The 16,926-nt window shown below is 38.7% G+C and overlaps 1 protein-coding gene across 1 annotated transcript; it reads left to right on the top strand.

Moving 5' to 3' along the window:
- Positions 1–361: 361 nt before the first annotated feature.
- On the top strand, positions 362–16,814 carry TTPA (alpha tocopherol transfer protein). Its single transcript, XM_064703523.1, has 5 exons — positions 362–653; positions 8,100–8,253; positions 9,464–9,657; positions 12,798–12,908; positions 14,338–16,814. The coding sequence occupies exons 1-5, from the start codon at positions 459–461 to the stop codon at positions 14,509–14,511; spliced, it is 828 nt and encodes a 275-aa protein (XP_064559593.1). The 5' UTR covers positions 362–458; the 3' UTR covers positions 14,512–16,814.
- Positions 16,815–16,926: the final 112 nt, after the last annotated feature.

Raw genomic sequence — 16,926 nt, 5'->3', positions numbered from 1 at the left:
ATTTAGTATCTAAAGATGGATTATTTTAGCCAAAAAAAAAAAAAGGGGGGGAGAGGCCACGACCCTCAGCGCGTTCCCGGGGCCCGGGATGACGTTCCTGCGGTGGGCGTCGCGGGTCCCAGCGGCGGGGCTCTCCCTGCCCCGTAGGGCCACCCCTCGCCCTCCACAGGGAGCAGGTCAGGCTCACTTTTGGGGCTGGAAGAGAAAAACAGGAGATGGGCTTAAAACGTATAATCCTAAAAAACCGGTCAAGTCCGTAAAAGTGGAGAAGACAAGCCCAGAAGAGGCAGGCCGGGGAGGCGGCGCACCTGCCGCTCCCAGGCCGGGGCCTGGGAGGGCGCTCAGGGGTTAACCCCGCGGGGGCGGGGGCAGCCGAACCGGGCCGGGCTCCGCCGCCGCCGCGCTCCCCTCAATGGGCCGGGGCCGGCGGCGGGGCTGAGCTCGGCCGTGCCGCGGGGATGTCGCAGGCTCTGCCGGGCGCGGGGCACCTCAATGACCTGCCCGACCACTCTCCGCGGGTGCGCGGTGCCGTGTCCGAGCTGCGGCGGCGGGCCGAGGCAGAGCCCGGCCAGCGCTGGTCGCAGCCCCTCTCCGATGCCTTCCTGGTGCGGTTCCTGCGCGCCCGAGACTTCCACATGGACCTGGCCTGGAGGGTGAGGAGCGGCGGCGGCGGCAAGTCCCGGTGCCCGAGGACGGGAGCAGCCGGGCTCGGGAAGGGCAGCCCCGGCTCGGGCTCGGGCTGTGGCTGCTGGGACAGGCTGTGGGGTGGGTCCGTGCCCTGCTCTGCCGGGTCGGGCGAGGCCGAGCGCGGAGTCCCAGGGTGTAACTAATGATTGCTTGTCACGCGTGTCCTCGGCACGGCACCGAATCAATGTGCTGGCTCAGCGCGGTGCCGGTGTGGTAACACAGGCTGTGGTAAGCGCGGTACAGTCACTCGCCGATACAGTAAGTGTGGTAAGGTCACAGCTCCGATTAGGAAATGGTATCCTTCAAAGGACACCCTTGTCATGATTATCAGGCTCAGGTTACTAGCAGGCGTGCTAGTTTCGCTACAGACTTATAATTACTGTAAAACTATGAGTAAAAACTTCTTTTTGCTTGGAGTTTAGTCTTTTACAGAACTCCTAGCAGGCTTTGGTAAGTTGTGGTACTTTCCCGGCTCTTTGTATGCCTTTTGCCACAGAGCACACATATTTTTAATATCCAGAGGCACAGATTGTTATCAGTTTGTTATTTTTTGAAATGGAAGATTGATAGCCATTAAACCTTTGGAACAGAAAGTATTTCCAAATCCTCCCAGGGCAAAAGCTTTGATTCACATGTGCCAACTGAAAGCTGTGTTTCCATGGAATTTTCTGTTGTTTACACTGCGTTGCCCAACAGACTTCACCTATTGGTTTCTTCACCTGTTAGTTTCTGACTTCTCTGAACTGTAGGTTTTCCAAGTTTACTCACCATAAGAGATGATTGTTTACATATGGATGTATTGCAGGATCAAGGTAGCTAAAAAAGGAAATTGAGAAATTGAATTAGGCCCTTAATCATAAATAGCTTTAAAAATTGTATTTTTGTTCTTTTCATTTGACTCATGACATTTGCATCATAGCTTTAAACCTTTCCTCCTCAACAGAAGAACCAACGAGTGAAGTCAGATTCCTTTTGTTTTATGTATCTTACTTTTACTTGAGGTTCACAAGATTATTTGTATCAAAGTTGTGCACTAGCCACTGTAGGACCATGGTTTTTATTTTCCTTTCCAAACAAAAGCCATTTTTTTTCCTGTGTTCCATGGTTCCAAAATGCTTAAAGGGCCTAATAAGGACATATGGATTCCTTAATATCCACTCCTAATTGCATTGTAATTGGTTGTTGCTGGTAATCCTATAGACAGGACAGTTGCATTTCTGAATTTGGCCTGTATGTTTTTGCACTTTGCTGGGATTGTGAGGTATGTTAGGTAGGTAGGACTAATCTTTGGGAGTGTGGAATCTAGACAAGGTTTAGAGATGGGAGTCCATGAAGTAGCAAATTTCCTATGCTTCTCTTGGGAATCAGCCCTCAACACTGACCTCCTTTGAAAAAGTTGTCATTTTAAAATCTTTTAAGATTTTCTGGGTCTCCACAGGCTGCTAAGTTTCTGAATTTCAAACCTTCCTTTGAATTAAGAGATTCCGATGTTCAAAACCAGCCTGTGTTTAACGTTTCTGTCTAGAATTTCAGTTCTCCAAGCGCTACAGCTACTTGCACTTAATCTACTACATACCAGCTGACACCATTTTCTAGAATACTTGTCTTACAGTATGGGAAGAATAACAGAAGCTTTTTTTTTTCCTCTTTCTTTTTTTTTCCCCCACAGGAATGTATTTATTGCAATTGGTATATCAAGGCCAAAAAGAACTATTGTGCAAAAATCTCTCGTGGTCCCAAGTTGTACATTCATCTAACCCAAGTGTGACTTCACGCAGAAGTTATGTTAGCACTTCAGCCTAGGCAGAGCTCTCCTGCCATCAGTCCTGAGAGTGGCTCTTCCCTCTTGTCCTGATCTGATGTTGCCTCTTGGTGTGGAGTTCAGGCCAATAAGATTCTCTTTGCCCACTGGGTTTCCATGTACTACTGCATGGTATTTGTAGAGCAGCTAAGGGATAATCGAAGTTAGTGGTCCTGTCAATGCATATAAGCAAAGGTTGTCCAGCATCTTAGTACAGGCTTATACTTAGCCTTAACTATGAATCAAGAGTCTGGCATATGACCAGACTGTTTCTTTGATGCATTTCTGGTAAATAATTGACACAGATTTATCTGATGTCAGTTATCAACATTTGGAAATGCTTCAGAAAAGAATAATCAGGTAGATTGTATCAAGACATTCCATTTCCAAATCCTTTATGGTGACTCATAACAGCAATTTTTTCCATTTTTCTAATGGCAATTCCAGACTTGCTTTTAATGATATATTGATATCTCTCATGCTAGAAGAAAATCCGGCACTGAAACAGGTATCTGGAATTGAAGGACTTGAAGAAGAGATAAAACTATCTCAATTTCTTGAACACAGTGATCATTCAGTTAAGCTCAATAACAGACTATTCTCACAGAATCACAGAATATCTTGAGTTGGAAGGGACGTACTGGGATCGTTCAAGTTCAGCTCCTGGCCCTGCACAGACACCCTGTCAAAGAGTCACACTGTGTGCCTGAGAGCATTTTCCAAATGCCTCTTGAGCTCTGCCAGGCTTGGTGCTGTGACCACTTCCCTGGGGAGCCTGCTCCAGTGCCCAGCCATTCTCTGGGTGAAGAACCTTTTTCTGATACCCAGCCTAAACTCCCCATGACACAACTTCAGGCCATTCCCTCATGTTTTGTCACAGGTCACCACAGAGATCAGTGTCTGCCCCTTTTTGAATGTACCAGCTGTGTGTGTATGTTTGACTTTGCTGTTATCACCAAAACCACTCTCACTTGGATTCACTAGTGATATGTGAAATCTGGAAAACAAGCATCTCCTTTTGGCCATAATTGTTTCTTCCTGTTTTAGTATGCATTGCATCCTATAACTCTTGCATAGGACTGACTCTCAGGGACTTTGGAATGCCGTCTTTTTGTACCTGAAATAGATTATACTCTGGGGAACAGAAGAAAAATGTTTGGCATTGAAACTCTGTGCACGGGGTTTTCATTACATACATATGTAAACATCACTTTGGCACTGAAAACCCCTAAATATCTAGGATTCTTTTAGGAGTTCTGGTTGATACCAAGGAGTGTAGCCAGACTTTGGTTTTGCATTTGACTTGTGGAGGAATGAAGATTTCCTGGTGCCTTCTGCTGCAAGGGAGTCACTTAGGATGACTATGGTGTACAAGAGGTGGTGTTTTCTGTAGTGTCAAACACACTGCTGAGTCTCAGACATTATCCCTGAGGATCTCCACATCATTCAAGCATAAATGCTAAGCTGAAATCAGTTACTTGGCTGCTTTTCTTCTGTCAATACCAAGGAATTCCTTGAAAAGGATGGAAGAGCCCTTACTAGCTCTCTGAGCTGAATCTTGAGGAAACACAAATCAGTCAGCCAGGCTTCCCTTTGTGCTAAGCCAGCACATGCCAGTCTTTTTCCAGTGACAAGGAAGTAATGCACGAAGAATTAGGAAAATTCTGTGTCTCCATAAAATATTTTAAATTTTTTGTCTGTGTATGTTGTATGTTTAAATTCTGGGTACATTCATACAGGCATATATAAAAAGCAATATAAAATACATATGTGTAAAGGTTTATATTCTGAAATTTGAGCTACGGTTTCTCCTGCAAAGAATACCAGTAAAAAACACTTTTTCTCCAAGCATTGTGTGCATTTTTACAACTTCTGACACAACAGAGGCCTAATTCTGCCTATCATCCACATTACTATAACTAAATAATTATTAATCAAGAAAAATATAATTAACTTACATATACAGATGCATTTGTTTCTCTAACAAGCCCAATGTGTTCTAGTTCTTTTGCTTCTAAGTACCAAGTTCACTTGTGTTTGTAGGATCTGGATCTTGGTTTAATTGATAACTTTGTAATCTCTAATGTTCAGAAATCTGGAACTGTCCCCAACAGACATCAGGGGAAAAAACCTCTTAATTAATGCTGAACTACAGACACTGGAGTTTTTCATCCAGCTTTCCCCCCTTTATCAAGTTATCTTGCATCTATTTTGAGATGCTGAGCAGATGCTAAGTAGGTTATTCCATTTGTAAACACAGATAATTATACATTGAGATGTTTTTCTTGTGTCATCAAGTGTGTGAGCCATTTTTTATACTGAGTAATGAATGTGTCTGTGTTTCCTGAGATTAGGTTGTTTCATCTATATCCAAACTGATTGTTATATGCAACATTTATGTTTTACCCTGCTGAAAACGAATCTTATTTGAAAAAAAATTATACATGAATTTCTGTGCTTAAACAGTGTAAAACTAGAAAACCTCTAAACCACTGCTAGTGTTTGAATTCCTTTTATGCTTAAAGATTACTCTTTTAAGTGGCCATGTGAGACTTGACTATCTCCAGCTGTAAGAAAGGGGTTGCTTACATAAATAAAAATTTACAGAATATCTGCCAAAACTAGCTGTAGATTCCATGGAAGTTGTCTAATGCTGACTTTTATTTCAGAATTAAATAATTTTAGGTAATTAGATTAGATCTTCAAAATCTGAGAACTCTTCAGCACTTTGTGATTTTTTTGCCAAGGGAAGCATGCTTTAGGCTTAGCCAAGTTATGTGTCTGAAAGGTGCACCACTTTGTGTCATGGGAAGTTTCAGAAGTATTCCAACCATATATTTTCTCCTTAATGGGTGTGCAAGTAGGTTAACTATGCCTTCTGTAAGGATCTTGAGTGCATCACAAGCTGAAAATGCCACGCTCTTTCTTCCAAAGTCCAAGAACTTAAATCCTTGTTTCCAATTTAGAAAATGTAAATATCTTGAAAATGATATCTATCTGTATTGACTAGACAGGATTATATAGGGTATTGAATTAATGTGTCATTTTTATTCTCATCTTAGTTTTGTCAGGGAGTTCTTCAAAGAGGTGTTTATATATCTGCATGATGATGTGGTACCACAGATTTTAGAAGAAAAGTGGCAAATTACAAAGGGACAGATGTCTGCATAGTTGTTTTCAGGCTGGTTTTGTATTTTGCTGCTATTTCAGAGTCTGTTTTGGAAAGAGCAAGGAAGAAACAATGTTGACATTGCTGTCTGGCACAAAGCAGTTGGGATTGCTCAAACAGTGCCCTTTGCAGACAGACAGTCAAGTGCTGACAGAATGAGATAATCAGGGTACCTCAACAGGCCTGTCTTTGCAATTGTAGTGAACTGTTCCACAAATTAACTTACTTTCCCTACTTCCTCCCTCTTTCCTTCACCTCGTTTGTTTGTTAGTTTTAAAATTAACCTAGGCTAAAACTGATTGGATGCAGTCAACAGACTTCTAATAAAATTCTCCTAATGGTTAAATGTTTCTTTCTGTGGTGATGAGTTAGGATAAACCTTTTATCTGTGTTCTTTCAGTGCCAAATCAAGTGGGATTCTAGCATGGTATATATGTGTGTGTGTGTGTATATATATGTGTATATATATATGTATGTATATATATATATACACACATATATATACGTTTAATTTTTGGATCTAAATATGTATTTTTAGGCTCTGTGTGCTTAAAAATATCGCTAATTTCTAATCAGTGCGCCATATATTTTTATGTAAATTTTGCTGATAAACAACAATGTTTTATAAATAGTTTCCTCATGGCAATTCACTTGAGAGACTTTCAAAATAATTCAACCTTAATCTGAGCAGAAAAGCATTAAGCTGAAGAAAAATAATGTTTTATGTAGAATGATACAAGAAGCATAAAAATAGAGGGAAGGGTAGCATTAATTATCTGACATGAGCATGCTATGAGCTACAGGATGCTGAGTTCCACGTCTCCCTCTAAGAGTCTGTAGGGATTAATTCAATTTTACTGAAGTTCCTTCTGATCATTCTTCCAATGAAAATACTGAAGAAAATTATACTTGCATAGATACAAGAAAATTTTAACTTTTTTACAGTTATGTTCTATTAGTTGGACCTGACAGCTCTTTTAATTTTGGTATTTCTGTTGCAAAATACAGAGTAATTGGTAAAGGAAAAAAAAATTTCTGTTAATACAAATTATAGCAAATAAAAGACTTTTGATCGATGTTTTCAGTGAAGTGAACACTCTTAATTTGTGAAACTGTGCACAGGATCAGATTGGGTATTCCTGTTTGATGAAATATAGAAGCAATTTCAAAAGCTAGTCTGTGCATGCCACCTTTAAGATTTAAAGCTACCTTTTGGTTTGCCATGAAACAGGGTACTGAAAAATTGTGATTCTCAGCTACTTTGAAGGTCTTGGGTTAGACCTCTAAGTCATAGCCATTGAGGAAATTAAAACAAAATATGAATTACTTGTAATAGCTATCTCTCTGCTTTCCAAGCTTAGTGATAACCTTAGCAGAGGTGATACAGCAGAGGCAAATTTTAGTTGATGAGCAGAGAGGAAGCATTTTAGAAGACAGTCTTGCATAGCTTCCTATTTATGCACAATGTCTTAAATAAATTTTCATTGCAGGGCATAGTTTATTTTCCCCACAAACACTTAGTTAATATTAAAGGAGAAAAGACTTGGAAATTAGAACTACTGCATTATCAACATAATTTTTCACGATTCATCTCTGAGATGAGCTTTCACAGTGCTGCCTGTAATTCCTCAACACAGATTACCTCACAAAGGAACACCTGTAATTGCCTCTTGCTTAGCACTAGTCCATGGCCTTTCAACACCCAGCTCTTCCTGTAGAAATGCTGGGTATGGTGCTGCTGCCCAGCCTCGAGAATCAGGCTGACCAAGTCCCTGGCAACAAACAGGATCTCTCTTTTAACCTGGCAGGATGTCATTATTTCCACTCTGTGGGAGGGAAACTGTCAAATGTGTAATGGACCCACTACTGTGTTGTATTCTCTCATTTCAGAGGGGTAGAAGAGACCTCAAAAATGTTTTGGGGTATGCTGATGAGCATACCTGTTTCAAACAGTAAGCTAGAATTACTGATGTAAAAAATAGCGTAAAATTAGGGAAGGAGAGAGTGAGTGAGTGAAAGAGAATGTTCCTCCATAAAATTTTGCACATCTAAATTTAAAAAACCTTGAAGGAGTCTGATGAAGTAGCAAAATGAGCAATCCTAAAGGTAACCTGAGAAGAAAAAAATGGGATTTAGATTCATTTTATATAGAAGCTACAGGCTTATTGTACATCCAGTTTTCTTTCTGACACAAAATGACAACTGCAGTCCATTAATGATATCCCTGGGTTTTAAATTCATCATGGCAATTTACTTACTTAGTTGATCCAGTATAACAACCTTCTGTTTCTAGGAGTGATTTGATTAAAATATACAATTAAATTATAGCTAATTTAATGAATTAAAACTGACTGTGACCACATTTGGAAAATATATTTTTAACTGTGCTCCTCCTATAATAGCTGATGCTTACCTGACATCCAAATTAAATTTTTTTTCCAGTTATTGAAGAATTATCAGAAGTGGAGAATTGAATGCCCAGAAATAAGTGCAGATTTACAACCATCTTCTATTCTTGGTCTTTTGCAAGCTGGCTATCACGGAGTCCTAAGGTCAAGAGACCCACATGGAAGCAAAGTTCTAATATACAGAATTGGTGAGTGACAAAATTGCTTGGAACAGTTTCACACCTGATTCTGACACTGAAGTTTTTAGGCTTTGTTTGTTTGCTTTGTTTCATTTTGTGGTTTACTTTTTTAACTATCACCATTTCAGCAGCAAATCAAAAATATTTTATGGGTACAACTGCAGGGGTTGATAAAACTAGATCATATCAAAATATCTTAACAAGAATGGTAATATGTTTACGTTCCTTGCTAGAAATGCATTTGTGTTAATATAGAGGTGAATTTACTGAGCTATAACAATTAAATAATTTTACTTATATATTGGTATGGCTAAAGCTGTAAAATCCCTTATGAAGAACCTAATTTTCTTTTCAGAGAAATTCTTGTTGCATCAAAAGAATCTTGAAGGTTGAAACTTGTAAGATTATGTGGGTTTTTTGGCTCTGAGTGTCCCAAAAATGATTTGAGTTCATGTAAATTGTCAAAGCCATGGGCTGAGACTGTGGTACTGATGCAGACACAGCACAGAGTAGGGAGAACACAAACAAAGGTGTACACCTTGTCATATATCAACATTTAGTTTAGGCTGGGATGATCACCAGCCTTTCATTGTTTACTTGTAGCCAAAGAGCCCTAGCAAACCCCACTTGGAAAATGCTTGATGCACCTCCTAAAAGTACTTTCAAAAAGTACATAGTTAAATGAACACCATGTCTCTTTATGTTTGTTTTGGACAGAGACTTTATTTTTGCCAACTTTCAAAGAACTGTCTTATTATCATCTAGTTAGGTAGGTAGTTGTGCCCTCTAAAGCTTTCATCTAGGGTTAGGGCTCATCCCATGCAATTTTTCACTCAGGCCTCAGAAAAAAAAAAAGTGAGATTCACTGAGTTGTGCCAGAAAATGGCAGTGCTGAAAAGCAATTACATTAATTGATTGGACTGATGATCTGCAGCTTCTGCTAGCATGAGTGTTACTGAATTGTACCTTGTACTGGGTCTGTGGCTATAGCTAGGGCATGCTACATTATGTGGCACCATCTACTAAAAGAGCATCAAAGATGTATGAGAGAGCAAGTACACAAATTAACTTATGTACTGCCAAACCAGTTTATTTCAGGAACTTTGTTCTTGCTGATTAATTCTTTTTCCTGAGAAGCACGTTAGAAGCTGTAGGAAGAAAAAGTGCAAGTATATGGGGTTTTCTCATGGTAATGCAGGGTAATCTATCTTCTCCTCAGGACAATGGGATCCCAGTTTGTTTACAGCATATGACGTGTTTCGTGTAAGTCTCATCACATCGGAGCTCATTGTAAGGGAGATCGAGACTCAGCGAAATGGAGTCAAGGCCATCTTTGACCTTCAGGGGTGGAGATTTGCTCATGCTTTTCAAATCAGCCCAGCAGTGGCCAAGAAAATTGCTGCTGTTCTCACAGTAAGTATGACATAATGCTTTATGCAGCTTCATTGCTATGATTTCCAATTTTTCATCTCTTCCAAGCTATAGTAAATTTTCCTTCTGTAGGCATTCTCAGACTAAGCAACTTAGAGGAACAAAATCCTAAATCAGTTACAAGTTGTGCTTGATTTTACCTAAATTTTATTCTTCTATACCAGTAAATGTCCTCTAACTGCTGCTCTTTTATAAGAGCTCCACCAACCTGTTACAACACAAGAATTTCATGACTGAAGGAGCAGATGAAGCCCAGTTTTGGAAGGATGTCTGTTTGTTATCCTGTTTCATCTCTTCTCTTCCATTCTTTTGTGTATTTTCTCAACATTTAAAGCATTTATTCCTGTCTCAGAGAATGTTAAAAATAGTGTGCACTGTGAGCAATTAAGATCAAGACACTCCTAACTTGTTACCAGTATGGTTGATGCTTATGTGATCTTCCATCTGCTAACAACAGAATGTATAACATTTATGTTCTGCTTGCTTTCTTCCCCACAACATGAGCATTGTTTTGTGCAAATCACTGTTACCTCACCTCCTGGTTTTCACAAAACTTCTCAGGACTTTACTCTCTTTAAGGCTTATTCCTTTCTGCCAAATTCAGTTGAATTTTGCCACTGGATTTGAGAGAAAAAAAAAATAAAGGAAAAAGGGGACAGAGAACTGGCAGGCAAGCTACAGTGTAGTCTTGTAATCTTATTTTCCTTCAGAAGTTATCTTGAAAGTCAGTAATAATAAAACTGTTAGCCTGTGATGTGGAAAAGAGCCAGGGAGATAATCTCTTGCTCTGATTTGGTAAGGCTTATATCTGAAATTCAATCAAGGCTTAGTCATTGAATTAATATCATCAGAACTTCAGATGTTCTTCCTTTCTGATATGTACTGTACAACTTTATTGAAACCATTAGGTGTTCCCAACTTTGCGCATCTAGAATAAGAACTCCTGGTGTTATGCAGTCTTGGGCCAGTTCTCATGAAAACAGGACTAGTGAGAGTGTTTGGGTTGATTTCTGAGGTAGTAAACATTTTGCTGGTAAATTTTTTAACCTTGAAATAGAGCAGAAAGGAGGCAGAATAGGATTTGCAAGTACATCTAAAGGTTTCAATTCATTATCTCAAAGCAGGAAATTCTTTGACTATGATGTTTCCATCTTGACCTATTTCTGATTTTTGTAATGTTTTTCAAACTTCGAAATGCTTATTCTCGCTATGGAAAAGAAAAATTAAAAATTGTGTGTTTCCAGTGCTCTTTTCTAAGAAAAAGAATTTTAAATTTTTTGGTCCCCTGATTCCTTTCCTCACTTTTATCTGGGTTTGTAAATTTTATCCAGAGATTATATTAGTGTTGTTGAATATAATGTAATCATAGAATATGTTAAGTTGGAGGGGACTCATCAGAATCATCAGAACTCCTGGCCCCATGCAGGACACTTCAAGAGACACACCATGTGGCTGAGAGCATTGCCCAAACACTTCTTGAACTCTTGTCAGGCTTGGAGCTGTGACCACTTCCCTGGAGAGCCTGTTCCAGTGCTCAACCACCCTCTGGGTTAAGAACTTTTTCCTCATATCCAATATAAGCCTCCTCTGACACAACTTCAGGCCATTCCCTTAGGTCCTGTCTCTGGTCAGGAGAGTGAAGAAATCTTCCCTTCACAAGGAAATTGCAGACTGTGATGAGGTTTCTCCTCAGTCTCCTCTTCTCCAGGCTGAACAGACCAAGTGACCACAGCCACTCCTCACACTACTTCCCCTCCAGGCTCTTCACCATCCTCCTGGCCCTCATTTGAAGCTATCTAATAGCTTCATGTCTTTTCTATATGTTGGTGCCCAAAACTGCACATGTTATTCAAGGTGAGGCTGCCCCAGTGCAGAGCAGAGCAGGACAATCCCCTCCCTTGCCTGGCTGGAGATGCTGTGCCTGATGCACCCCAGGACATGCTTAATGCACTCCAGAATATGCTTATAAGTAAAATTAAAGAAACCTTATTTTTAACCCAGTATTTTACTCAAGAAATGTGTCTTGCAAATTACTATCCTGTATCAAAAAACAGAAGTTAATAGACAGGAAGTATGTACTAAGGAATGGAAAGCATAGTGCGGATAATAAGTGGCATTATCTTGAAAAATCTGATATCCCTGCAGAAGACTGTTTTGTGAAAATCATGATAGTAGGCTTTAAGTATATGATAACCCATAATAGCATTAAGTGAAATACAAGCTGATAATTTTAAGGTCTTTATCATATGTTATATCGAGAAGGAGTGGCACTAAAGAAATGTGTTGTTAGCTTTGGGTTTTTCCTTCCTTACAACTATTGAACTAGTGAGGAGGTGTGTTTGTGAGAAGTACCATTTTTATAAGCAGAAAACATCTCATAGGTAGTAGCAGGTGGGATGTGACGGGAAGCTGTACTTTCCCCATTGCACAAATCTTGTTTTGAGCACTGCCATATTTTCATTTAAATTTCAAATATATGGAACCTTTTAAATGAATGCAAGTAGAATCCAAGGTGGTTTATATTATAAAAGTTGTATAGAAGATATTTTTTTCAATTTCATTAAAACAGTAATCTTGTTGTAAAGCTGAACTTCTGTCTTGGCCAAATTCCTAGTAATTTCAAGGCTTATCTCTAAATTATAAAGATAATTTATTTAACTTAAAATTAGTATTTTCAGTAGTTTATATATATTTATGTATTATCCTTCAGGCTGTAAATGCCAATAAAAACACATAGCTAAATAGCATTTTGTAAATTAGTAGCAGAATCTTGTGAAAAATTTTACTTTAGAAGAAAGTCTGAGCACAAAGTTTATGTACAATATTTATGTGCAATTTGGTGATAGTTTTCTTTTTTGTTTTTCTGTTTGTTTTTAATCTTCAGTCTCACCTCCTGCTGAGGTGAAAAAAATGGTGAGATTTTGCCTTCTGATGGGAGGAGCAAGATATGATTTTTCTAAATGTTGTTCTTGATTTACACTGCTAGAAAATGCAGGAATTGCAAGGTTAGAAGAAATACTTTAACCTATGAACTAGACAGTTTTTACAGGCCTGTGCTTAGTAATAGAGGTCTTTTAATAATGTTTTCTTTTTCTTATTCTGTTTTCCATGTATGCTGACAGGATTCCTTTCCATTGAAAGTTCGAGGTATCCACTTGATTAATGAGCCTTTATTCTTCCACCCAGTCTTCGCTCTAATTAAGCCTTTTCTCACTGAAAAAATAAAGCAACGGGTGAGTGCACACAAATATTTCTTTCTGCCACAAAACCCTTATATGACAATCTGCAGCACTTTCCTTAGGCTCTGTTACTCCTGAGTACTGAGGAGCATAAATAATTTTTGTTTGTTAGTGCCATACAGACCTCCAGAATCTAACAGTAAAGCATTTGCAGTTATTATTAACATGAGTGTTGCAAGTGGTGCTGTTATTGCTACTCTGAAGAGAAAAAACAGCATCACAAAGAGGTTAAATAATTTGCTTGAGGTCACATAACAATTCTTCTGCAGAACTAGAAAGAAATAGGTCCTGGATTTCCCAGCACTCTGCCTACAAATAATAGAGAAAAATGATCACTGAGCAGTGTTTTATGGTCCAAGCTGTGCATAATTAGTAGAAAACAACTGTTTAGCTCTGAGAGACCTCCAGATTTATGCATCAAAAACTGGTCAGACTTAATTTCTAAGTTTTTTTCCAAATAGCTCCTTAGTTGCTTTAAATAGTTTTGCAATTAGAGATCTGCAAATAGATTTGTATTTGGATGCAAAAGCATGCCAAGGACTACGGTTTGTTGCAGCATAGGAAACATATTGGAGTTTTCAGCTGGCAGAAAAGTGAAGTGGTAACAGCAGGACTAAGGTACAAAATAAGCAGCCCTGCCTATTGTTGTTCTGATTCTGAAGCCTCCTTTTGGTTATTTTTTGGTTTGGATTTTGGTTATTTGCATTAGCCAGTGAACGCCAGGACAGTAAATCCTAGAAAAGTATCAGACTGGAAGTAATGAACAAGGCTTCAAAATAGCTACAATAAAGCAAGAGAAGAACCAAACCTACAGTATTGAAAGAGTTAAAGTGGAGAAGTAGTCCAGAATCCAATTCCAGTTGGAACTGAAAGATAAGGGCTGATATATAGATTCTGTTGAGTATCTTCCTTGACACCTGTCTGAACCTACATAATCTTGTTTTTAAATACGTGTGGCAGGACCAGATAGTAATGGCCATGAGCCAGACAGGGCTATTTTCTTGGAAATGACCGAAGGGCAAGTATAAGATATCATGACAAAACAAATCACCAGTATTCCTGTGGTTTAGCTCAGTTTAGCAGTTTGGATGTAGTGTGTACTCTCACCAGCGTTGCTAAACCAGTCTGGAACAAGTGTGTAGTTAGCTTTGGCTCCTGTGCTCACAGCTACATAAAATGCAGTTCTCAGGTTGTAGTCCATCCTTCACCAGCCTTCAGATTCAGAGGAGGACAGAGTTTGAGTACCTAGGGGAAACTCACAAGGGTAGTTCCACCTTTTTAAGAATTAATTATGAACAAATACACTTATTTAGTTAAACCAAGCTTGTGGATTCAGCTCTTGCACTGAGATGCTTTGCTGCCTGTTCTCACTCAATAGTCTAGCATTCATACCCAAGTAAATGCTTTTAATATTTTGGTTTAGGTGTACATGCATGGAAATAACTACTTGCAAAGTCTGACCGAACACTTCCCCATCAGCATTCTCCCACAGGAATATGGGGGGGAGGAAGTCTCCATTGAAGAGCTGGCCAAGGAATGGACTGACTTCATAATGGCATCTTCAGATTATCTTCAGAGCATTTCTCTGGTTGCCTAGGAATAATCAAGTATTTTATCAATTCTTGAACACTGGAATTGGAAATAAGTTTAATATGTAAATTTCCATTGTGAATGAAACCGGTATGTCTTTGCAGGGCACTCACTGAATGTTATATTGGCTGCACTTTTGTACTAACTGGAGTCTATCAGTTTGTATGTCTGAAGAGATTAATGAATTCTACATGTTTGTCACACTGTTTGTTATTGAGTAACTTGTATGCCAGAAAGCTGAAGAGTGCATTGACTATCAGATTGATACTGCTGCTGTTAGGTCTTTGGAGACAACTCATCTGTAGTAATGTAGTCCAGAACCTTACACTTAGCTCTTGTATCTTGGCTTGTCAAGACAATACAAAACAAAGAATAGACTGTGAATGGGGTAGTTTGTTGCAGAAATGAGACTAGTGGGCTGATTTACAAGAAGTGAAGAGGCTGCTTTTTGGAGCGATTCTCAGGGAAAAAAAATGCTCTTTTGTTAGTTTGTATCAAATTGAAAATTAGTCAGCAATAGTGAGACATTTGTGTTACTCTTTGTGCTGCTTGTGCGTCTTCCCTTTTTGTCCTAATTAACAGAGTAATCTTCAAGTTTTATAGAAAAACACCACGTACATATTCTTCAGAGGACAGTGTGAATCAGGGGGGAGGAACTGGTAAAAGAGTCATAACAACCTTGAAAATTCTTATTTTCTTTGTTCAAAGTGATACTGTCTATGGACAAATATAAGCAACTCAGATTATTATCCTTTAATCCCCAGTGTAGAGGACTACAGAAGTCAAAAGTTTTCAGCTGTTTGCATTATCTGTTTGTTTCAGAGAGTAAAGTAGATTATCCTTTGCAGATCTGAAGTTTAGAAATATCTGTTGTATGTTTTAAGGATGCTTTGAGGTCACTTTGGACCTCAGCATGGGAGATGCTTGGTATCATAATTTTATTTTCAGTACAGTAACTGCTCTTAACTCTGTTTTGTTTTTGCATAAGCGCTATATATTTAAGCATTCCAAATGATTTTTCCTATGAATGAATCCATAAAAATGCTTTTATATCAGGTAGTTAGAAATTATAACTTCAATTATTTTGTAATCTTTAGGACATTGGAATGGCATATAGGAATAGGGAAGAGAAATGAAACTATCCTGTTATATTAGAAATGCCTTACTTTAGATTGTGATTAGTAAGGCATTATTGCAAGAGTCACTAGAAACTATTCTTTATTAGCAAGAGGAAAATCTGTGAAAGTACCCTTAGAGTACATGTTGGTTGTAGTTTCTTCTGCTGTGATAAGATCAATGCCAGAAATTCTTTCAAAACTGACAACAGCCTTTTATTTTCCCCTTCCAATTTCTGAATTTCCTGAAGTGCCTTTTTAATTTTTCTCTTTCAAAATACTTTTATATGGGCCTGAATTTAAAGAAACTATATTTAGATAAATGATTATATGAAAATGCATTTCATATACATTTCTTTTTCTCAGATTTTGTGATACTGTTTTGTGATACGCTGTTTTGTGATACAAAAGCTCTTTAAATACAGGAGTTCAATGAACTGCAAATTCTTCTTTATAAGAAAATAGACCAAGTAGTCAGCTATCTGGCAATTGTTCAAGTGTGTAACTCAAGTTCCAAGTAATTTACCAGTTGGAGACCCAAAGCTATTGTCTTAATATTACAGTCCTTCAATTTTAATCTGTGAATGTAAACTGCACAAAGGAATGACCCATGTTTCAGTGAACAAGAAAATTTAAACTTTTCCTATGAAACCCATCTCTATGGCTACTGGTTTATGTAGCAGAAACCTCATTTGATTGCATATGTATATGCATATTTAGCTAGGGCTTTTTGATCTTTATTTGGACCTCACCAGCTCTATTAATATAAAGTTCCTAAATGTCTTAAAAAATGCCCTAATCCTGTTATTAAGTGGTAGCGTGTTTGCATAACTCAGCAGTTAGAGCACTGAGTGCAGTTATTTTTTCCTGAACTGTTAATTATTTTTTAATGTTTACATATTACATAGGAGGTGGGAACTCTTAATTGCCATTGCTGCTAATAATAGGGACACAATATAATTGGAATATTTACATAATGAGTAGTGAAGATATTGGTATGATGTGCGGTGGTGTTGCAGCTTTAAGCAGCAGCCAACAAAACAAAGATCCTTAAGTGAATTATTCTTTATAAACATCGGGAGTGCCTCTAAAAAAAATAAAGTTCCTGTTAAACGGTACAAATATAATTTACTACTGACTGTAAGCACGATGTAATGCACAATTTTTAATGTTTTTTTCTCTGTATTAACATATGTTTTAATTAATAAACCCTTTCTGGTTGAAGCAGCCTCGTCTGTCACGCACACGAGCGTCGCTCTCGCAGGGATGGGGGCGGCCGCGGGCGCTGCCTGCGGCGGGGCCGGGCC

The sequence above is a fragment of the Zonotrichia leucophrys genome, chromosome 2, assembly GCF_028769735.1.
Source record: "Zonotrichia leucophrys gambelii isolate GWCS_2022_RI chromosome 2, RI_Zleu_2.0, whole genome shotgun sequence".
NCBI lineage: Eukaryota > Metazoa > Chordata > Aves > Passeriformes > Passerellidae > Zonotrichia > Zonotrichia leucophrys.
Note: the sequence above shows the minus strand (reverse complement) of the source record. Positions and strands in the feature narration are given on the sequence as shown.

Excerpts from the sequence above, each read along its gene's own strand:
- TTPA (XM_064703523.1), top strand. The coding sequence starts at position 459 with ATGTCGCAGGCTCTGCCGGGCGCGGGGCACCTCAATGACCTGCCCGAC. Across the intron at positions 654-8,099 it reads ACATGGACCTGGCCTGGAGG|TTATTGAAGAATTATCAGAA; the intron begins GTGAGGAGCGGC and ends TTTTTTTTCCAG. Across the intron at positions 9,658-12,797 it reads AAATTGCTGCTGTTCTCACA|GATTCCTTTCCATTGAAAGT; the intron begins GTAAGTATGACA and ends GTATGCTGACAG.